The sequence below is a fragment of the Ostrea edulis genome, chromosome 2, assembly GCF_947568905.1.
Source record: "Ostrea edulis chromosome 2, xbOstEdul1.1, whole genome shotgun sequence".
In the NCBI taxonomy this organism is placed as follows: domain Eukaryota; kingdom Metazoa; phylum Mollusca; class Bivalvia; order Ostreida; family Ostreidae; genus Ostrea; species Ostrea edulis.
Genome location: NC_079165.1, coordinates 34,685,709 through 34,711,158, shown reverse-complemented (window position 1 = coordinate 34,711,158; position 25,450 = coordinate 34,685,709). Strand labels below are relative to the sequence as shown.

At 34.7% G+C, this 25,450-nt stretch overlaps 1 protein-coding gene across 1 annotated transcript in view; it reads right to left on the bottom strand.

Annotated features, from left to right (window-relative positions):
• The window catches only part of LOC125678310 (voltage-dependent calcium channel type A subunit alpha-1-like), a 136,589-nt gene extending 111,424 nt beyond the window's left edge, over positions 1–25,165 (bottom strand). Inside the window, exon 1 of the mRNA XM_056153861.1 lies at positions 24,672–25,165. Coding sequence (XP_056009836.1) covers positions 24,672–24,732 — 61 coding nt within the window. The 5' untranslated portion in view covers positions 24,733–25,165. The remainder of the gene's footprint in view (positions 1–24,671) is intronic.
• Positions 25,166–25,450: the final 285 nt, after the last annotated feature.

Here is a 25,450-nt window from a genome sequence, read left to right as displayed (position 1 = left end):
ACTCGGTTGCGAAGAGCGCCCTAACCACTAGACTACCCGTGACCGGTTTAACAAATAACAGACCAGCAGCTACAGAAATAATGATAACACACTAGGCGCTGGGATCCGCAGTTTGACACTACGAACTGGCGTCATCGTGAGAAGAAGGTCCAAGGTGTATGGTTTTGAAGGGGTCTTGCCTATCCCCATAAGGTACTAGCAAGAATATGTAACTAGTACAAACCGTTAATTAGACCTTTTGTATTCGTTACCTGAACTCAACCAAAGTTCTGTGTCTATCTGTTAATCTATTTCACCAAGACTTGCTTTATTTAACAAATAGTGATCAAACTCATGAATACCGTAAAGAATACAAAATTGAAAGTAGGCCAAACACGGCCCCTTGAAACACCAAAGATGGGACCAGGTGATTAGGAGGAATAAGCATCTCCTGTTGACCGGCCACACTCGTCGGAAGCCCTATATATTGATCAGGTAAACGGAGTAATCCATAGTCAAAATCTGTTGCAATCCCTGTAACATTAACCTATTTGTTAGTAACCTGGCCCAATTCAAAATTGATACAGAACATGATCTCGAGTATCGAATAAATACCATATGCAGGTGACAATGGAATATTGCTACATAACTATGGGAAGTTGACGATGGAAGCTGAAGTCATCCCTTTTGTCATAACGTTAAGCAGTAAGTTTGCCGTTAAAACGTCTATGTAAAATACCAAAATATGAAGTAGATATGGAAAACAGTAGTCAAATGACCATTGAGAGTTTTTTTTAATTTTATTTCCTAGGGTTGGTTTTCTCTCATATATATATCATAGTGAGAGATTAAAAAAATTAAGACACTGTCTATAGTAGATATATCCAAATGTTACTTAGTTTTGGACAATGTAATTTCAAAGTCTCTTCTCTTCAGATTGTTGGTACATGAATATTGTCGCAAAATGCATTTTGACAAATGTTATCTATTTCAAAGCAAAGTAATATTTGTGAAACTTAATTTTTTTTTTGGTTGCATTTTTTTTTTAAATAACAAAAGCAAAAACTGACAAGTATGCACAGAAACGGTCTCGTCTGAAGTCTGTAATATTTTATCATTTCTGGTATCTGAGGTTTGCATTAATAATGAATTGTGTATGAAGAATTAATTATGATGTCAAATAAGAAAGAAATAACATTGTATGCCTTTAAAGCTGAAATGAGACTATGGATGAAATATCTGCTATGTCATATAGTTAAGTAACTAAATCAGCAACTCGTCTCAATCGCACACATCCTTTTACTTTGGCTACTTGCGACTCAATTTGAAAGAAAAAGATTAATACTCTTAAGGGATTCAGTTGAAGAGACCAGGTGATAATTATTTAAATATGCCGCCAAACCCCTTGAAATAGCTCCCCCCCCCCCCTTGACTGAAATAATGAGTGTTAAAAACATATAAGAGCACAATCTATGTTAACTGTTGAGATGAATTCATATTCATAAAATGTTTTCCAACCAATTTAATGAACTGAATTGTCATGTCTTCGACAAGGTTACTTGACGGAAAGATTGTACACGTTTCCCATAGGCTTTCGAAATCATATGTCAAATATATTTACAAATATAGAACTTCTTGGTCTGAAAAGTCTCATTCAAAAATTGATAAATACTGGAGGGAAAAGGTCAGTTATTACATTAAAAAATATATCATGCCAAGATTGAAAATGCAAAGTTAATGCCATTCGTACCGATTTCAAAGTTTTAAAAGCTTTCGATTTCAGCATTTTAAACAATGTATTAAAATCGGTTAATTGTGTGGATGATCAAACAAAAAATATTTCAAAATTACGGTAATCAGAAAATACACATTAATTGTAAGAAAAAAGTTTTTTATCATTGATAAATCTGTTGCAAACAGTATCAAAACTTTAAATTCTTACCTCATTTTTTAAAACAAAAACTATTCCAAATGTTATCCAAAGTAACTGTTGATATCATAGAAATATATTCCCTCTTTCATATAGTAGTTATAAGATTACGGTATAAACCAGTAGATAGCACAGTGCTTTTGATTGGACCGCTGTGTAGTTATGTCGATTTCACTGCAGTGAATGTAGGTAACCCAAGAAAAGCGATACATAAAATCTAGAGCAGAAATTGCCTTTTTGATGTTGGTTGTCATCGGAGAAATTTCTCATCTACCTGAATCTTATTTCTGCGAGATGTGAATCCCTGAGTATTATATCACCTATTGATTTTCATTTATAATGAACTGACGGAATAATCATCACTGCCCAGTCAATTGTTTCGTGAGAAAAAATAATAATAAAACTTCATCAACTGAAGAAAAGTATGCGTAAAAGTGTTCTGTGTTATGTTTTGTATTCATTAAAAACATGGATGAAATTGTAGTATTACATAAATGCTTTTTCAGTTTCCTCATCGCAGAGTTGTTTATTTCAACCTAAAAGAGATGTTGGTTTGATTAAAAAAAAAACACCACACACAATATTGCATGCAAGTTCATGATAAACAGGTAAACTACCCAAAATACTCTTTCATGTCCAAAAAAGAATTCTCATTAGGAAAAAACCCAAATATTTTCGTATATTTCATATCAAATGCAAATATAGTCATAAAAAGTATTAATTAGCAGGCGCTGGAATATTTCCATTAATGGTAATAAAATGAAAACAAAGGGGAAATGGATAACTTGTACATTTAATACTCTTGTTTGTGACGAGACTCGTGCCTATTTCCAACCTCTGAATGCAGATTCAGGTCTACAATGGATAATTATCAACGCGTGCTGCCCGTAGGCAATATTCTTCAAAAGCGGAGAGTTCGTTTCTAAATTTGTTTTCATTATTGGCTCTTATTGTTTAATGTTTACAACATGCCTGGCTTTAAACGGCATTGCATCATATTATAGAAAGTGTGTACTACAACAACAAAAATCACACACACAAGGGCTGACTAGCTCTGAAAAATGTAGGTGTATTCTAAGGAAGAATGATCATGCATGCTAGAAAGGTTGCTTGATTCTGACGTGTTATACATGCATGTGTACTTTCAAAACATTGCTTTCGTTCTCTGTGTACATAGAAATTCCAAAGGGTGGGTTGACTTGATTGCAAGAGTTTCTGAGGGTACATTGTCAGGAAAAATTGTTTCCCCGGGGGAATTTGTATCCAAACAGGGTTTTTTTATTATTACTAAAATAACGTATAAATTTTTTCAGTGTATGAAACATTATAGAAATATCACACTTGCTTGAATTTCAGATCTGATGGAGAAAATAGCCAGAGTTTTAGACTTCCAATCTAAATGAACAGAAACAAATGATGTTTAAGGTATGGGACTAGAATTGGGAATAAGGTAGGGGGATTTGGGAATAGGGTAAGGGGATTTGGGAATATGATAGGGAGACATTTTCTCACCAGAGGGCGCGTTACGCAAGTTGTAGTGCTCGTAGCGCACTCTAGGTAGCGAATGGGTAGAGAGACCGAGTGATGTTAACAGTTGAATTGTTCTTAAAAAAAATTGATTCGCTACTCGTTGGTTTGCAATAGAAAAAATGCTACAAAAAATACATTAAAATTTGAAATATTGCTAAATGAATAGAAACAAACGCTGTTTAAGGTATTGAACTCCATTTGGGAATAAGGTACATGTAGGGAGAATTGGGCAATCGGAACTCCTCGAATGTCTCGCGCACTCGACATAGATCTCGGATGTAATACGATGGCATCCATGGGTGAATTTGATGCATGGTCAGTTGGCAATGCATCAAATTCACTCATGGATGCCATCGTATTACACCCGAGATCTATGTCGAGTGCGCGAGACATTCGAGGAGTTCCGATTGGAGAATTGGGAATAGCGTAGGGGGATTGGTTTAATTGTTCTTAAAATTGTTCGATTCGCTACTTGTTGGTTTGCAATAGAAAAGTTGTTACAAAAATTACATTAATATTTTTTTAATACATATTTGAAAGGAGTATTGTCAACATCAGTAAAGTTCTATGGTCCGACAAAAATCAACACGGGAAGTAGAATATCATTCCGTGTTGATTTTGTTAATCGGCAACACGTCTTACCCAATTATCACATAAAATTTTATAACTATGTGTACCATATAGCAATTGGTATCATATATATATATATATATATATATATATATATATATATATATATATATATATATATATGCCTGACGAAGGGACAGGTTATTCCGAAAATTTGACAATTCCAATTGTTCATGTCGTTGGTCATTCTAGTGCTTTATATATATATATATATATATATATATATATGGGTCTGTTTGCTTATTAATTATATCTTAAACAATGTGGGTACTCTGGTTGAAGTCAAATTACCTTTTGATAACTGAGTAAGTAAAAATGTTCGCTGCCAGTTGATAACAGCACATCGCCTACTATCCCCCCTACCTCACCCCCACCCCCCCCCCCCCCCCCACACACACACACGTGAATAGATGTCCTCACCTATATATTTTATATGAGGGATTCTGGAATTCCAACTAACTTTTCAGCAAGATAACCAAATAAACATGCAGACCTTTTTGTACAGCTCTCTGTGTAACTTTAATTGAATTGCTCTTATGCAATTGGTAAAAAAGTAGATCAGAAATTCCCCTGTGATGCAAGCTACTTAAGAAGGTGACAAGATGGGCTTTTATTACAAGAAGAACAAAATTACCCATGGTCAAAACACAATCTAGCTCTCCATTAATCAGATTACGATCATTCGCCATTCCATTACATAGGGAATATGTATCCTCTGTTCTGGTACCGTCTGAGATTCTGATGGTAGTCAGTTTTATTGACAGAACTTGCGATTAATTAAATGCTAACGTTTCGTCCAAATAAAATGAGATGGTGATAGTTTAAGAAGTGTGTAGACGCGTAACGTTAAACTGGTAAACAAACGTAGGGGGATTTCAAATTAACAATCCACCTCTCTGCTCCACAACGTGAACGTCAGACTTGGAACCTGCTATATATCTATTGAACACGCGTACCTGGTGCCATATTCAAACTGAGACTCAGAAATAATCGTGCAATAATCCATAATCTAGTTTTGCACATACGAACACTCTCGCAGAAAATCTTAATTCGGTCACCCTGAAAAAAAATAATGCCATGTTCAACGCAAAAAGGTTATGAAATCCATGTTAATGACTGAAATATATAACTTGAGGTCGACTGGAAGTGCAAGGAATGCGCATGCCTTAGGGTGGCGGGTTTTTACGTTTCAACTACCGGTATATAAAAATCTATATTTTCAAAGGTCGTGCGAGTTCCTGAAATGACTTATGGGTGATTGCAAGAGAAGGAATTTTGCACGATAAAAAAACCATCTTACCTGGACGAAATATTGATTTTCGAAATCATTTTCTGTATGCAAAAAACGAAAGATGATATTTCATAATGGATTCTTGTTGTACGTTCATGATCTGACTTCTTAAAAATCGCTTAGATGATGTTGATGGTGAAGATGACGATTTTGGAGATGATAATTGTACCAGTAACAACATTTACTCCAATCCGCGAACAGGCATTGTTAACAATGATACATCAAAACCACGACAGACTGACCTTTACAACAAAATGAAATTTGTAATGATTGCTGAAATATGGCGAAACACTGGTAGTTATGATTATCATCATTTATATGTAATAGTATAGTAGATTAACTACATAAACATTAATTTTCCATAGCTTAATGAAATCCAAACAAATAACACTGGACCTGATGAGCTTTAATACTTAGTCCACATACACATGTATGATGTACATTAGCAGTTCGGTACAGATTGCGTCTAATGTCAGTCATTGGGAGAGACGGGGGCATCCGGTACAGCCAATGAAAACGATGTATGTAAAGAGGATCAGCTTCTTCATTTCTCGCGCAAACTAGTGCACGGTCTTGAGCAGGGGGAATCAATACTCTGGTTATGTTCAGACCACGGGCCAAAAACTAAAGACTCTTGGGCCAATTCCACCTCCAGATAAACAAAAACTCATTACACCGCCATCTATGACAAACATGACAATATATTACTCGCGATGACGTATTAATCTCCTGTGCCAAATAAAATAATATCATTGGCAACATGTGTAGATAAATAAACGCAAAAAAATCGATGAATTGCAAATTAAAAGTTATTCCAGGTTTTGTTGCAACAAAACATTCACACTGGTTCGACTCTCCAGGTTCCAAAAATTACATCACATCAACCACGCAATGTATGTTAGAATTACATTTGTGGAATAATTTTATTTCACTGCAAAAGGGGTCAGTGAGAGAAAGGCGTTGCTGTAGAGGTTCCTGACGTACAGTATAAAACATTGTCCAGAAAGCATTCATACCACTCTCCAATATTAAACTTAACGGAGATTTGCATATATCAATTATCTGCTGCAATTCAAAGTATAGCATGCGTCATGTGACTTATACGATTTTATACAGTACACTGGACTCCTTGAATTAACGAATCCATCGAGAAAACGCTAAAATACTGGTTTTCCAGCAAATTGTTGATATTTCGGCTGATTACTAATGGAACAACTATGTACCTTTTTCAGCCAGCTAATAGAATAATTAGTAAATAAGCAGCAATTAATACTCATTCGCGATCGACTGTCTTCTTTTATGTTTTTAAGATTGTTGATCCAGAAAGCAGTAAAGGTTAACTACTTTTACTTCGCAAGCTACAAATTAAAAAAGAAATGACGATTTTTATCAATCATGGATCTGTTTTTCATCATAAATAGTTTTAAAAAGAAAATGCATGAATATATTTCTTTTTTACCTGTGTGGGGGATTATCACCAACAACAGATACAAATAGGCCGAAGGGATATAGCGCATATTAAGTTCAGTATACCTCCTATTTTTTCACTATTTAGCAGACGTGCATTATAATTGTCTGTAGGAACAAAAGATTCCCTGTAAACACTCAGAAAAAGGGAGATACGGCCATTTCCCCTGACATAGACAGCGTACGATTTGTGCTTGAGTTAGTCTTATGTGTTCAAAAGACGAAAAATACTCCAAGGTCTGAAACTTCTTGGGAACCCTAAATGTACTATTGGTGGATCCGCCACTGAAATCTTAGCGAGAATTAATTGATTGATTGAGGGGGCATAGATTTAGGAAATAAATTTCATGTTCAAAAATGTTCATGACGGCGTGAACTGCGCTTCTTTACGCCAGCATTAGTGCTTCATTACTGCAATGCATACCCTCATGTACTTTTCAAAAATGAAATTCACTTTTTATATTTACATTTTAATTTCATTTCGGTCAAAATTCCCAGTCGTTAAAATAGATGTACTATATGTATCAAGATTCATACGCACATTGTTGACATTCATGAGGGAATGGTTATCAATTGGTAAAGATATCAAAAGCAAAAATATTGAAAATACATGTATATGTACATGTTATAATTTAGAGATAGGCTTGATGGATGCATGAAATCGTAAGAGTATTACTCTTGAACTACTAAATATATGAAAACCATGATAACCCAGCAACCGATCCTGATCTTATTGTTATATTTTACGTCACATTTAGTACATGTACACCTCATCAATCTATGATTATAATGGTTTGAAGCTCCAATCTTCCATGTATGCAAGAGTTAAACCCCGGAACTGGTAATCTGGCCATTCAGAGACCGTTTTGAGAGCTTAAATTCCACACTGCCTTTATTGGTGTTATTGTTTGGATTTAATTTTGTTTGAATTTGGATGTGGATTAAGTCAAATTCGCAAATTGATAAACCTTAGCGCTTGTAAATTACGAAATTCAACGAATGTGAATTCGACAACTCAATTATAGACTTAGGCCTATCGTTATTGCTCTGTCGCTCACTTTTACCCTTGCAAGATGGGACGTCTGTATAATTCAAATTATGGAAATTCACAAAGATCTACGGAAAACTAAAGAACGCCGATATCAATATTTGACTCCTTATTAGAGAGATTAAAGGAAACATCAGTTTTGAATTCTGTCGATGACAAGTCGTTGCTAGGCAACAGATAGTGTGCTAATTAGCTACACACTATCACCTAAGAGATTCTATTTTATCCGAGTCACAAAGTGTACATTAAAAGGCTTAACGTGAATAAAATTTGCCGATAAGCAAATCATTGAATGGGATACCTTTGGAAATAAGCGGACTATGTGCACGTGATTTATTCTATCAACACGGTTAATACAGGATCTGAAATCCAACGTTGTGTAATCAGAAAGGTGCATTCCAAGTACTTTGGACTGTGCCTATCCCCATGTATAATTGAATTAACAAAGGTTATCAAGGAAGCAGCAACACTAAGCGGAAAATGTGGTTTTTTATTGCATATCTGTTGAACATTGATATTTTACAGCCCAGAAGGTAGTAAATGACAGGTTGATTCCGCTGAAGTGATTGCATAACAAACCATTATCTCTACACTGTATACTAATACACATTTTTATGACCAATCATAAGAGAGACCAGTTTGTCTTCCTACAAGGTGATTAGAAAGGAACCCTGGAGTTCGTACACTGAAGAGTTCCAACAAGTATCCCTTTGTTATAAATGTGTAACGAGATATTTTTTGCTTCTATTGAATGATGTAATGAATGTCGATATATCAAAAGGGAGATGTCTTCGTTAAAACTACAAGGACTGCTGTGACGCGGATTAATTTTACAAATGTACTATGTACTTTTTTGTAATCATAGTGATATAACTCTTAGAAATTAATAAATTACTACTACGAAGGTTCAAGTGAGCTTTTCTACACACAAACATTGTCTGTTGTCTGTCGTCCGTTAACGTTTCACATTCTCAAAATTTCAACCAAACTTGCCACAAAGCAGCCCTGGATGAGGGAAAATCAAGTTTGTTAAAATGAAGGTCCATGTCCCTTTTCAAGGGAAGAAAATTAAGTAAAAATAATGGACACTTCGGACCTCTTAATGCTCAGGTGAACGATGTGGCCCATGGACTTCTTGTTTTATATCACTTAAATGGGTTTTTTTCCTGTATGTAATACAACGTTTAAAATGATATTATTTCCGGTTTGTGAAAATATTTCACACTCTTCAAACGGTAGATGACCTCCGTACATCAGATCAACGGGTCGTTAAATAGAAAACATTACATGCTAAAATCAATATCGTTTGTCATATCAGCCCGAGGGTTAATATGATACCCGAGGGCTGATGACATATTCTCTAGTATAAATTTTATCATATACTTAGTAATCTTATGCAGATTCTGCACTGTGTGATACAGGTGACGTCACAATAGCCGATATCAACGACCGATCCGAAAATCCATATCGCATTATGTATTTTCGCACGGCGGTCTGATATGTGATATGGCGGCCGGTTTTCTGACCGGTCGTTGTTATCAGCTATTGTGACGTCATTCGTAATCAGTGCAGTAATCATTACCAAGTATGAAAGGTGGAGATAAACGAACAGTGATCAATCTCATAATTCCCACAAGAAATACAAAACAGAAAGCTGGGCAAACACGGACCCCTGGACACACCAGAGGTCATGGGATCAGGTGCCTAGGAGGAGTAAGCATCCCCTGTCGACCGGCCACACCTGCCGCGAGTCCTATATCTTTATCAGGTGAACGGAGTTATCCATAGTCAAAATCAGTGTGCAAAAGAACGGACTAACAATCGGTATGAAACACCACGTCAGACAGCATTTGACCCAATGGTATGTTGTATTGGCAAACTAGATCGTTATAACGACCATAGAATTTGCGAAATGCTGACTTTAAACGAGAGTGTTGATAGTATATGAGTATAAGTATGTGATAAATAGAGAATAATACATGGCAAAATCTGTATCACACTTTATATCAACCCGAGACTCCAATATCAGCCCGAGGGCCGTAGGCCCAAGGGCTGCTATTGGTCCAGTGTGATACAGATTTTGCCATGTATTGTTGTTTTTATTATATATTTGAAAATAGTGAATTTTAAAGGCTCATAAACAGATAAAAGTTAAAAACAACTATTACTGTTTTTTGAATGATTTACAATACATGTATCGGTATATATATGATAAATTGTTTCAATTCTTTACATTTTAATATTACTATTTGCTAAAAATTATCGTTACGTTTTGACAAACTCTATCTATTCCTCAGTCAAGTTCTCCAATTCTCCTCACTAATAACGGTCCTTCGGATGAGACCGCAAAAACCGAGGTCCATGTCGCAGCAGGTGTGGCACGATAAAGATCCCTCACTGCTCAATGATCATAAGCGCCGAGCATAGGCCTAAATTTTGCAGCCCTTCACCGGCAGTGGTGACGTCTCCATATGAGTGAAATATTCTCGAGAGGGACGTAAAACAATATTCAATCAATCAATCCTCGCTAACAATTCTAACGTTCTCTCTCCAATTTCTATTTTTCTCCATTTGTTTACAAAATTATATTGTCTGCTTCCAAGCGGAAAAATCCGAAGTACTTCGAATGAAAACTACAGGTGTTCCAGAAACGTACGATGAAGGGTGAAATAAGGGCGTGTGCCTGTGTTCATATCAGGCATGCAGAAATTCTTTATTATATAACAAATGTATAATAAATAGGGAAACTACATACAGTACCCTTTTCTTTATCAAACATTAACCCGACACCCCAGTATCAGCTCAAGGGCTGATATCGGTTGTTTGTTTCACGTCCCGTCGAGATTTTTTTTAAAACTCGCATTGAGACGTCACCATTCACAAGTTGTAGGTGAAGTTTTCGGATGTGACCTTTAAAAACGGAGGTCATATCCGAAAGACCTGTGATTGCCGAGTGTGTGGCGAAGGAAGGATGAATGGATGTATATTAGTTAACGTCCTTTTCGAAAAATTTTCACTCATATGGAGAACTCACCATTGCCGGTGAAGGGCTGCAAAATTTAGGCCTATGCTCGGCGCTTACGGCCTATGAGCAGGGAGGGATCTTTATCGTGACACACTTGCTGTGACACGGGGCCTCGGTTTTTGCGGTCTCATCCGAAGGAGCAGTCACTATCTATGTTTACGTCTTAGGTTTGAAGCGGCCTTGGCACTAGCGGGGCTCGATCTCACGACCTTCTGATTAGAGTTGATTGATTATATGTTTCACGGGATTTTTTTTAGTCATATAGTGACGTCACCAGCTGGAGGTCCGTAGCAGTGAGGATTATTTAACGTGCCAACGCCTGTCGCGACAAGGGATCTCCGGTTTAAAGGTCATACAGTGTATATCCGAAAGATCCTTGATTTCTTCGCTAACCAAGGGTGACGCTCCACGGTTTTCTCTTTAAAAGAGAAATACCGTGGAGCGTCACCCTTGGCTAGCGAAGATGCACTTCTAAATGCCGAGCGTTTGGCGAAGGAGCAATAACTACAGAAGTTAACGTCTTAGGTTTGACGCGGCCATGTCACGAGCGGGGCTCGAATTCACGACCTCGCGGTTACGAAACGAACGCTCTACACCACTGAGCTACCGAGACCCTTAGGATTAATATTGGTTGAGGTTTGATAATAATTCAAGAATACCCTTTTCTATATCACATTTAACGTCAAACCTCAACCAATACCAACAAGGGATGTGCTTACTCCTCCTTAATCACACCTCTGGTGTTTCCCGGGTTCCGTGTGATGTCCTTCTAAATAAATAAATAAATGTTTATTCGGTATATACATACATACAAACATACATACATATATACCAAGAATAACCCATGAAAGCTCGAAAGCTTATTTCCAATGGGGTCCTTTGATGCACGGATGTTTGCGCTAGGGGGTCATTTATGTGGGAGGAAACCGGAGTACCCGGAGGAAACTCTCTTAATTTTGTATTCTTTATATGATTTATGAGATTGAACACGGTTCTTTACCTTCACTTGTTCATAGACCTGCATCGCTTATGCAAAAAGCCTGTATTTATTACTACTAAATATATTAGGAATAGCCATATTTGGTAGAAAATGGTTTAATTTACATTTCCAATGTGTTTGCCTTTGATATCTTCACAAATTGTAATGACAGCCATTTTCTCATGAATGCAGTAGTGAACAATGTGCGTATGAATCTTGATAAATGTTGTACGTACGTTTTAATGGCTGATAACATTCAGACAGAAATGACATTAGAATGTAAATACGTAAAATAGATATCAGTTTTGAAAATACACGAGGTTATGAACTGTGACGTTTCACTTCGGCGTACTTTTCGTGAAGCGCGTTAGCATGAAATGCATGCAGGCGTAAAGCGTCGCAGTCCATACTCTGATGTAGTTTAAAATGAATTGATTTCTTGATATATTTTGAAAGCACACTTAATCTTTTTATTTTCTTTCATTTAAGTCCAGTGTCCGTTTATACTGCAAGACTTGTAGATATAGTGAATTATAGTTAGTTAGTTAGTTAGTTATAAGTATAGTAGTTAAGTACTTATAATTTTTTTTTTTTATCTCTGCCACGTTTAACCCTGCATAATTCACGAAGCGCGATAACGCTTCATGAAAAGTAAGCCGACACGAAGCGCTGAACTGTTCATACCCTCATGATACTTTTCAAAAAATCATGTACATTTTTTTTTCATTTCTGTTGGAGAATTCCCAGCCGTTGAAATAGTCGGGCTATATCTATCAAGATACATACACACATCATTCACATTCATGGGGAAATAACTATCATTCATTTCAATTGGTAAAGATATCAAAGGCAAGAACATTGAAAATGTAAATATTCTTGTTTGAACAGAATTATTTTTTTCATTTGATTATTCTAAAGCTAATTAAAATTCCCCATTAATTTCGGAGCAAACTTATCAATATGCACTGGGAAACATTGGTTATTGTGTACAATGACAAACCAACTAATAATTATGCGCTGGAAAATAGTGGATATCCCGCAAACCTCTATGAAGCTCGAAATAGTATACACCATAACACAAATTATGTATCTTTACGGAGAAATGGAAGTTTGCTTTGTAATCACAATCGACATATTTTACGCCATAACAACAGATGTTTCTTCAGCTGTTACAGAGAAAAAACGTGAATATGATTCGACATCAATATTCAATACCGCCTGCATATTAGATTTACCTTGCCTATCTGTTCAGTTAAGTTATTGCTTGTGTGAAACGTATTCTGTTGTAATAAAACGTGTCAATTGTACTTTTCTAGAGAGAGAGTGGGTGGGTTTTAGAGTTATTAGGACTGTAGTGATGTACATTTATAAGGACTGACCGGTCGACAGGAGATGCTTACTCCTCCTAGGCTCCTGATCCCACCTCAGAAATGTCTAGGATATTGATCACTGTTCGTTATCTTCTCCTTTTCATTGTAGTGATGTATATTTATAAGGACTGTAGTGATGTATATTTATAAGGACTGTAGTCATGTATATGTATAAGTACCGTAGTGATGTATATTTATAAGTACCGTAGTGATGTATATTTATAAGTACCGTAGTGATGTATATTTATAAGTACCGTAGTGATGTATATTTATAAGTACCGTAGTGATGTATATTTATAAGTACCGTAGTGATGTATATTTATAAGTACCATAGTGATGTATATTTATAAGGACTGTGGTGATGTATATTTATAAGTTTCTATAGTGATGTATATTTATAAGGACTATAGTGATGTATATTTATAAGGACTGTAGTGATGTATATTTATAAGTATCGTAGTGATGTATAGTTATAAGTACCGTAGTGATGTATATTTATAAGTACCGTAGTGATGTATATTTATAAGTACCATAGTGATGTATATTTATAAGTACCATAGTGATGTATATTTATAAGTACTATAGTGATGTATATTTATAAGTACTATAGTGATGTATATTTATAAGGACTGTAGTTATGTATATTCATAAGAATTGTATTGATGTATATTTATAAGTATCGTAGTTATGTATATTCATAAGAATTGTATTGATGTATATTTATAAGTATCGTAGTGATGTATATTTATAAGGACTGTAGTCATGTATATTTATAAGTATCGTAGTGATGTATATTTATAAGTACCATAGTGATGTATATTTATAAGTTTCTATAGTGATGTATATTTATAAGGACTATAGTGATGTATATTTATAAGGACTGTAGTGATGTATATTTATAAGTACCGTAGTGATGTATAGTTATAAGTACCGTAGTGATGTATATTTATAAGTACCGTAGTGATGTATATTTATAAGTACCGTAGTGATGTATATTTATAAGTACCATAGTGATGTATATTTATAAGGACTGTGGTGATATATATTTATAAGTACCGTAGTGATGTATATTTATAAGTACCGTAGTGATGTATATTTATAAGTACCGTAGTGATGTATATTTATAAGTACCATAGTGATGTATATTTATAAGGACTGTGGTGATGTATATTTATAAGGACTGTAGTCATGTATATTTATAAGTACTATAGTGATGTATATTTATAAGTACTATAGTGATGTATATTTATAAGTACTATAGTGATGTATATTTATAAGTACTATAGTGATGTATATTTATAAGTACTATAGTGATGTATATTTATAAGTACCGTAGTGATGTATATTTATAAGTACTATAGTGATGTATATTTATAAGTACTATAGTGATGTATATTTATAAGGACTGTAGTCATGTATATTTATAAGTACTATAGTGATGTATATTTATAAGTACTATAGTGATGTATATTTATAAGTACTATAGTGATGTATATTTATAAGGACTGTAGTTATGTATATTCATAAGAATTGTATTGATGTATATTTATAAGTATCGTAGTGATGTATATTTATAAGTATCGTATTGATGTATATTTATAAGTATCGTAGTGATGTATATTTATAAGTACTATAGTGATGTATATTTATAAGTACTATAGTGATGTATATTGATAAGGACTGTAGTCATGTATATTTATAAGTTTCTATAGTGATGTATATTTATAAGTTTCTATAGTGATGTATATTTATAAGTACCATAGTGATGTATATTTATGAGGACTGTGGTGATGTATATTTATAAGTACCGTAGTGATGTATATTTATGAGGACTGTGGTGATGTATAGTTATAAGGACTGTAGTCATGTATATTTATAAGGACTGTGGTGATGTATATGTATAAGGACTGTGGTGATGTATATTTATAAGGATTGAAGTGATATATTTATAAGGACTGTATTCTCTTACAAATAATGTCTCTACGCTTCTGTTATGCCAATGGTGACGTCTCTATATGAGTGAAATATTCTCGAGAGGGACGTTAAACAATATTCAATCAATCAATCAATCTGTTATACCGCGGGTAGCAGGGGATAGTTTCGCACTATATGTTTTGTCAGCTTTCTAAAATAATAGAAATACCCTATATTTAAAGTTATATTACATGTGTACATGCCAAGTGTAACCGAGCGCTTAATGAAAAAAATTGCATTGAAACATGTATGTTCACCAGGATTCCTAGCATATAAATGGGCGCAAATACGAAACTAAGACACGTGGTCAGTTGCTGAAGAAATTCAGGTGAAACCCTAAAAATCTATAAAAGGAATCACTGTCTGGTTTGTTGGGAATATAAGATGATTAACAGCAATGAAAATCGTGATAATTTAATGAATAACGACTTCGTCGTTATCCAAATTATCATATTTTCCATTGTAGGTTTAAATCACTTTACATACCCGACAAATAAGACAGTGATTCCTTCTATAAATGTTGTCTAATACCTAACATCTGCTGGAAATGTCGCCACTGGATGTATTTAGTGAGAAAGTAAAGATAACGAGCAGTGATCAATCTTATAGATCTTACAAAAAATACAAAATTAAAATTAGGACAAACACGGAGCCGTGTACACAGCAGAGGTGGGATCGGGTGCCTAGGAGGAGTAAATATTCGCTGTTGACGGGTTTCATCCGCCGTGAGCCCTATACCTTGTTCAGGTAATTCACGGATTTTTCTTACGGATCCTTATGTATTCCACAAATCCGTAAAAGTACACAGATTGTTACGATTTAGACACGGATACCAACGAGTGATTTACGAATGCTTGCGATTGACTACGAGTCGGACATCCGTTAGGACTCGTAAGAAAAATCCGTGAGTGTGAAGGTTGTATTAATCGTAAAGTTTAAGTATGTACTCGTAAAGTAATCGTGTCTATACATAAAGCGCTCGCAATGACTGAACAATCCGTAAAGCGATTGTAACCCGACGTGAATTAAATCGTAAATATCACTTAGGCATTCCTAATAATCCGTAAACAATTCGTAAACTATCCGTAACACATCGTAAACTAACCGCAAAGATTCGTACAAAAATTTTTTTACGGGTGTTTTACGGATTCTTACGAGCAGTTTACGTGTTCTTGTGACCAGTTTACGATACTTACGGATTGTTACAAGTTATTTACGGGTTATTTACGGAAAATGAAATCCGTGGACAATCGTGAAATTTTTTTTACATGTCAAAAAATTTGCCCCTACTTTCACGGATCCTTACGAGTGTGTGCGAGTTGTGACGAGTTATTAACGGATACCGAAGAATGCTTGCGATTGTCTACGAGTCGGAGATCCGTAAGGACTCTTAAGAAAAATCCGTGAGTGTGAAGGTGGTATAAACGAAGTAATCTGTATGCAAAATCTGTACGTAGGGAACGGCCAAACAAATGGTTTGAAGCAGACAGCATTCGACCCAATGATATGTTATATTCGCAAATTAGATCATTTTAACGAAAATAGAATTTGCGACATGTTGGCTTGAACTTATCTATGATTTTTCGGAACGATATTTCACAAACCGATGTTACAACTTATAGTATTTTAAACACTTATTTCTTAAAATTAGAGATTGCTTTTCAATTGTGCCTGTGTTAAGGAATTCAAACATATCCGTATTATCGCTACTTTCCTAAAAGTGCCCTTACCCTCATTTTCGTTTAGTAACGTTTTCTTACATTCCATTCTGTATCGTTAACTTAATCGTCTTCAGGTTGTGTATTGGCTTTCGTTTCGTTTTTTGAAATATTAATGACCTAGCGCTAATCATTTATATCACAGAAGTGATTTGGGTTAGATTATGTAGGGAAAGACTAACCATGAATTAGCGAACCTTAAAATAGAAGTGGAATAAGTCGGAAGTTTCATTAATCAAAGATTCCCAGGGGGAATGGTTTCAGCAGAAAGAATATATAAATGGATACTAGAGGTTAATTGGTAATGGAAATATATCAATAAAGTAAGATAAAAATAAAATGTAATGAAAAGAAAAGAAAAAATACATATGCATGACATATGCAACATAGAATCAAAGTATCGCCGCTGAACCGCTAGCTGGCTATGTGGACTGTAGTGTTATATCTAATATGTTTACTGTGTGACCGTTGAGACGAGCAAAGACCCTTAACATCTTCCAACACGACTTAAGACATTCAATCCGCCTCTTTCTATAACGCGGGAAATATAACACAGTCGATCAGTGCATATAGTAAATATTTGTTTCTTTCAAACCAAGCAATTATCAACAACAACTGAATGTACGAGGGTATGATAAAGTTTGTCTGGAATGTACAAACGTTTGAGGTACTTTCCAAACAATTTATTTCATCTACGAGGTTGTCGTGAAGTATACCGTAGTGACGGCGACATTTTTCCAGAGTACTATGGATAATCCTCATCATTTTTCAGCTGATGAAAAGCAAATCACGTGACTTAAATGTGTAATCATTGGAACGTGCTCGTCGAGACGCGGGCTTTGGTCATTATAAAGGTGTATATTTTTAGGGTTGTAGTAGTGCAGTTATGAAGACTGTAATGTCGTATGTTTATATGGATTGTAGTAGTACATTTATAAGGACTGTAATATCTATAATTATAGAATATACGTTTTTGTGAAAGACACATGGGCCCAACCCTGCCGTGGACCTATCTTTGACCTTATATAAGATATGTTTTAATTAGGGAGATCCAAATTTTTTGCTGATGCCTGCCATGACATTGTAACGACAGTGCGTGATAAAACTATTTTGTAGCGATACACTTGCATTCCAAATAGCATACGTTACTTTGACAGAAGATGATAAACAAGATGTTGTCCTAGAAACATGTCTTTGAAGTCTAGAAAAGTAATATACAGTCGACATGAGATATGTCGAAGTCGGTTGGCTTTGATAAAAATGAAACTACATGTTATTAATGTGTAATAAATAATATTGTCATATCTCGAGAAAAATTTCACACGTCATGAATGAAATGTTATGCGAATTTGATTGTTTTCCATTACAAAGATTATTGCACTTTACGACAATCTTATCATTTGAGAATTTGAGTGAATCTCCGATATCTACATTAGTCACTAGGCTACCGTTGGGTAGAAATATTTTATTGATATAATCAAAAGCATGAGGAACAGGTTCGATAACTCACAAGTTCTTCCACCGTTACTAATTGTTAAAGTAATAAAATACTAGTAAAAAGTGAGATAACATATCAAACGATTGTTCTGTTATGTTACTTCCGAATATGCCTTATCATCTTCTCGGATATAATATGTCCTCTTTACTAACTTTTTCCTTTGCTGTTAATCCTATGTAGCTTTAAAACGATACACAAAAAAGAAAATGGCACATAAAAATATTGATAAGGTGCGCTAACGGAATAATCAGATTTAAAAGTCATTTCTCCACTTTTGATATGCTTCAAACTTAGATAATTCGTTGCACTCTGAAATTACATCATCAATACTATCTAAGTGGACACAATCTTAACCGCGCTCATGAAGCGTATTCGATGGGTTTTCTCTTTTCGGAAATATCATCCTAAGAGTGGTAATTACTAGTGATTGGGGTTTAATTTTCTATAATGACTTTTAATGTAGAATTTATGCACGACGGCACCATTTGTGACTACTTAGCATGAAAATAGAAGGAAGTAAATTAATTGCTGACGGTATTGAAGCGCACAGGAGACTATCTAACCAAGCTTTTTGTTTAGAGCATCTATTATTCAATTTTTAGTGCTTGCACTTTCTCGTAAATCTATCCAGTTTTTGATTTATGTTAGTGATATCAAGTGCGCTCCGACTTGGATCCCGGACCTTAATACTCACGCTGATCCAGTCTGGTCATTAAATATTTACAAGTCAATTAAGAAATTGGCCTCATATTTGTTGACATTGACATATAAGGATTGACAAGAAAATGGAGGAGCACAATAAATAATGTATATCTATGTACCTATTAGGTCCAAGATCACTTTAGAAATTGTTACATCACCACCCTTAGTCATGTTGGCAAAGAAACTTTTTTTTTATCCTGGTTCCCCATCCAGCAAAACCAATTTATCTGTATGCCTCTGTCGTGTATTGTATTAATGTTCCCAAGGAATAAAATCCATGAGTTCTTGACATGGAATGTGCTGAGAGAAAAGATCGACTGAATTATGAAGTTTCATTTGGGTTCATATTTGTCTATTCTAATCTGTTACGTATACGCAACGTGATTTTATCGAAGGGAGTTTCTAATATTTATTTACAAAACAATCATACCATCACTATAAACGTACAGATTACGGAATAGACGAGTAAAGCATATTGAGGGCATATTGTAAAACTGGACCTAGTCCCATTGGCCTGACTTCAAGGTTTGCCTGGCCCAGATTTTGGCATCTAACTTGGCTTCACTTTTGAATGCTTGCCTAAACACTTATAACGTGGATTATTCATATTTAATCAAATCAAATATAACAAAGACTAGTGATCTTAATGTTAAATACCCTCCACTCTTTCACAAGGAAGTAATATGTGTATTCTGTGAATGTAAAAGTAGCATAAATTTAGTACCATCAGCTTTTCTTCAAGGAAATGTATGGTTTAACAAAAATATATATTATAAGGCAAAACCACTATTCATTCCTATCTGGTGTAAAAGTGGACACAAAACTGTTAAAGATCTGTTTAATACAAATGGTTTAAAATCTATTGCGGAAATTAAAAGACACATAGTGTCTGGGAAAAACTACTAGTGTGAGTACATAATATTAAAAGTATTTTTAATAGATGTGATGTCTTAATTACGTGCTGTTGATTTTCAAGAAGTCAATTTTTTTCAAACAAATAGAGGTGCAAATACAAACGCAAAATTTTACTTTTAGGGGAAATTACAAAGTTTTTCTAACAAATCTTTATATCAAACAAATCTCAAAAACCCTTGATGCAACAATACTGGTGAAGAAAATTTGAACTCTCATCTTGTAATATATGGGAGAAAATCTATCAAGAAAAAGTAAAGAATATATAATATGATAAATTTGTGGCAGAATTCAATTTCAAATTACTTCATAACCTTCTTACAAGTAATGTACAATGCACATGTTAGCAAATGGAAAGATGTCAATAAAAACTGTCCTTATTGTGATACAAAGGGAAATATAGAATATCTACATTTTATTGTATTCTGTCAAAACAAATTTGGAGCAATATATCCGACATAGTAGATTTTGATATAATATGGAAAATCATTGTGATTAGATTTTATTCTATATGTAGTAAAACTACGTACGTTTTGAATAGCATTTTTTCATTCATTGCTTGTAAGATTTACAAATACAAAATGAGGTGTAGAATTCTTAGCGAAGATATGAATATTGATAATATGCGCTACTTTTTGAGAATGTTTTAATGCAGCAATATCTAGTAGTAAACTTGTTAAAGTACACAATCAAATTTAAAGGTTTTGATCTTTTCAAGGATATATCTTTGAATCTATAATTTGTCGCATCGAGCGGTGACCCGGCCCTCGAACTAATCCCAGTGGGGGAATAGCTGTATTATGGACTATGGTCTTTGGTTTGCTGAGCTTCCCCCACTAGAAATTTGATTACAATTTGTAACCCCCCCCCAAAAAAAAGTATCTATATATGTATACTATTCAATTACACACAAATCCGTCAATATTTTTTCCTGTAGTCATACAGTTACATAAAATGCTTTTTTAATTTATGCTGTAACATGTAATACACATGAGTAATATATATGTGTACATATTTCACTACTATAATATCATTATTTGATATATACCTTTTGTATATCTCATCTTTATCAATATACATGTATATGCATCTTACGCGATGCAATAGGCAAATATTATTGTATTAGATGGAGCTTAGTTGGGGCCCTATCCCCGGTAGCTGCCAATTTTTCTTTAGTTTAGGAAATAATTTGTTTGTTGTAGAGTAGGACTGGGAAATAAACGTTATATGTTTTTAAAAAAAAACTAATGAGCATTTTTGACATCCTTATTAGCTCATGAGCTATTATTACATATTTACACTAAAATATTTAGTGTCACAAATAGGCCAGTGAGACCAGTCCGTGTTTTACACTATTCATATACTGAATGAGACCAGTCCATGTTTTACAGTATTCATATACTGAATGAGACCAGTCCGTGTTTTCCTATACTGAATGAGACCAGTCCATGTTTTACAGTATTCATATACTGAATGAGCCTAATTTTCATGAAAATGTGATTAAACAGCAGCCTCTGTGCCGTCGCTGTATTAAGCACGGTTAAGTAAATAATTAAGGCCTACATAATTAATACATTTATTCACGTGAGGTATATAGAGACTTCACATTTCACAAGCTCTCGTTGTTGATTTTGTCTTTTTTTCGTTATTCAACAACAAATACTTGACTTACAGTACGTTTATATTACTTTGTACTCACTAGGTTGACGTTCTTCTAAATACAAAATCAAACGAGAGAGAGAGAGAGAGAGAGAGAGAGAGAGAGAGAGAGAGAGAGAGAGAGGAGAGTTACATGTAACAGGTTTTCCCTGATACTGTCTTAGAAATTGGTAACACCACATTTTGAAAGATTCGGAGAATAGGGTGGGTAGAGTTATGTATTTCTGTGGTTTAAAAAGTTTCTGCCAGAAGAAAGTTTGTGAACTTGAAGCAACACTCTAGGACGAGAGCAGATGTGCAACACACTTTAGATGAGAACACACAATGAAATGTAATCACTAAAATGATATTAATTTGTTCTTTTTTGTCGATGGATAACATAGTGCATAATTGATCATGCTGAACAAAATAATACAAAACTAGAGTTGATAGTGCAGTTATATAGAATTAATGATAACATCTTTGATTAATTATGAACAATCAATTGAATTCTCAATGTATCATATACTCCGAAACATGGTCATTAACGACCGAGTTCGTAAAACATCCCATCTCCTTCATTGTAATACAAATTGGGAAATAACTTAAAAAGGCGTCCAAAATTACCTTATTTCAACCTGAAGGCTGACATCTGCTTTCAGTATTGATACCTATTTTATCAATGCTGATTACCTGTGGAAATATACATTAAGGCCATCAAACAGCATGCATTGCATGCAAAAATGACAATCCTCCCGGATAGAATACTCACACGCGGGAGAAACCTTCTCCTACAGAAGCAATAACTTATGCGCTGATAATTAAAAAAAATATCAATATTTCTAATTTTCTGCTGACGAAATATTAACTAGGTAAATTTCTATCTTTCACAAGTACATTGTGAAAATAGATATTGATATTTTGTAGGGATTTTTTTGTGGTTTCGCCTCGCAGCCTGATCTTGCATTTCTTAAGAATGTTTGATGGATGCGTTGGACACACCCGAATTATTCCTTATACAAACACATCTTTTCAAAGTGTAAGTGATTTTAAAAATTGATTCCTTGTGTTCCATCTAAAATGATTATTGATCACACAAGAAAAGAAGACAAGTCAGAATGAGACATAAAATTGTGCATCCTCATTTTGTTTAAAATCAATTATAACATATAATGAATAACGTACTCCAAAGTTCAGCTTTGTGTTGAAGATGGGCTTCCCCCTTCTTTTTATTTTTTATCTTCTTTTTTTTATTTTGTTTGTTTCTTTTGATTTTGTTTGTTTATTTGTTTGTTTTGTTGTTGTTGGTTGCCTCTGTGTGCAGATTCCCTATGAAGTTGTAGATGAACGATAAGTTTAATCGAAGGAGAATCAGTTTGATGAGACACTGTTTATTGATTTTCATTTGATACATATATTTTGTCTTGAAGGTATTCTGAGATGTAAATTATGTAAGAGAAACTTAAGGTTCGCGACCCGACCCGGTAAAAAACACACCGTCGTCCGACTTTCTATCGATCAAAATATAACATTAATCACAACTTACCAAAACTGAAAGACTGCAAAGTGTTGCATGTACCACATTAATTAATCATTTACAAAGTCTGCAAACGTCACTGATTATCCGTTTTATTTTTTATGTACCCCTAAATAGCAGCCGTTCCTATTTATGTACATGTATGCAGCTAACGGTGCGACAATCCGTATTCTGCTGCTCGTACCTCAATAAAAACCATCAACACAAGACTGGCGACGCCGTACTACAACTATATAGATTGCATATAAATTTTATCTACAGAATATGACCGAAGTATTTCTAAAAAAAAACACCCTGTAATCTAACGATTTTCATGCATGTTTCAATGTCCCTGTAGGTTTTAGGTGACATACCTTTTAAGGCGGTTAGAGGAAGTGGGTTATGTCGTTTTAATATTGGATGTCGCCCGGTTGTGTAGTAATTGATATTGGATGTCGCCCGGTTATGTTACTAGTAATTAATATTGGATGTCGCCCGGTTATGTTACTAGTAATTGATATTGGATGTCGCCCGGTTATGTTACTAGTAATTAATATTGGATGTCGCCCGGTTGTGTTACTAGTAATTAATATTGGATGTCGCCCAGTTATGTTACTAGAAATTAATATTAGATGTCGCCCGGTTGTGTTACTAGTAATTAATATTGGATGTCGCCCGGTTGTGTTACTAGTAATTAATATTGGATGTCGCCCAGTTATGTTACTAGTAATTAATATTAGATGTCGCCCGGTTGTGTTACTAGTAATTAATATTGGATGTCGCCCGGTTATGTTACTAGTAATTAATATTGGATGTCGCCCAGTTATGTTACTAGAAATTAATATTAGATGTCGCCCGGTTGTGTTACTAGTAATTAATATTGGATGTCGCCCGGTTGTGTTACTAGTAATTAATATTGGATGTCGCCCAGTTATGTTACTAGTAATTAATATTAGATGTCGCCCGGTTGTGTTACTAGTAATTAATATTGGATGTCGCCCGGTTATGTTACTAGTAATTAATATTGGATGTCGCCCAGTTGTGTTACTAGTAATTAATATTGGATGTCGCCCGGTTGTGTTATTAGTGATTAATACTGGATGTCGCCTGGTTGGTTAGTAATTGACATTGAAGAGTGACCGGGTGTTAGCGTCTTTCTCCCCTCAAAGAAAATATCGAATACTCTTTACTTCTGAGATCGCCTGACGTAAGCATAGAGGCAGTGTTGAACGGTTTCCGTGTATTTTTATTCTCACAGACGCCTCGTCAGAATTGTCACATAGATGATCTGATTATTTTAAGCAATGATTGCACCACGATGATTTTAAATTAACTTACATTCTTTAATTACGAAAATGTTTTGTAATATTTAAGATGAACATATCAAACTACCTATTTTCCATTTTGAACACGTACTTCTTTTTATCAATAAGTAAATGTAATATCGATTGCCGGTCTACCTACCTGCCTCGTCCAGACTATCAGGGGAACTATCATCCATTTCATTCACGTAAGATCCATACATATTTACACAATTTTTTAAGGAATTAATGCGGTTTTATTTAAAAATTGTAATTCCCCTTTTCCTTCGAATCAACCACAGTCCTTTTGAATATTACTTGTAATTCGATTTCTTTCCTCCATTCTTAAGAATGAAAACTTTTGGAATCCCTGACTTCGGGCATTGTTCTGCACTTTATCTCCGACACGTTCGATCATTAATTCTTACGTCCTTTTCACATGGAATATACGAGTAGTTGATAAACTTTACGTTTCTGCATCAGTTACACATACTAGGGATTAGTTAGTCGATACTGGCCTTTGACAATCGACTCATTCGCTATACACGGCGAAACGAGATACACTGCAACCTAGCTGTCTCTAGATATAAACGAAATATTGAATTTACACTTAATACAACGACAGTTTGCGATGCACGACCCGGCTTTTCAAAAAAAAAAATGTAATATTTCATTTGTATTAATTATACAGAATCATGACAGAATTAGACAGCTTTTGTTTCCGCCCGTGTTCGAACTGAAGCTGCTTATCGGCGCGGCTAGATGCAGGATGATGCAGACATGCCTATTATATAAGCAATTAATTATTTATCCCGAAGTTCTTATACAACGGAGCCGAAAGGGAATCAAAACATTTATTAAAGCAAAAATCTTAAAAGGAAAGAGTCCTCGTGAAGAATTATAAGCAACGTTTTGTAGTATGTGCCCATTTAAGTGGTATCA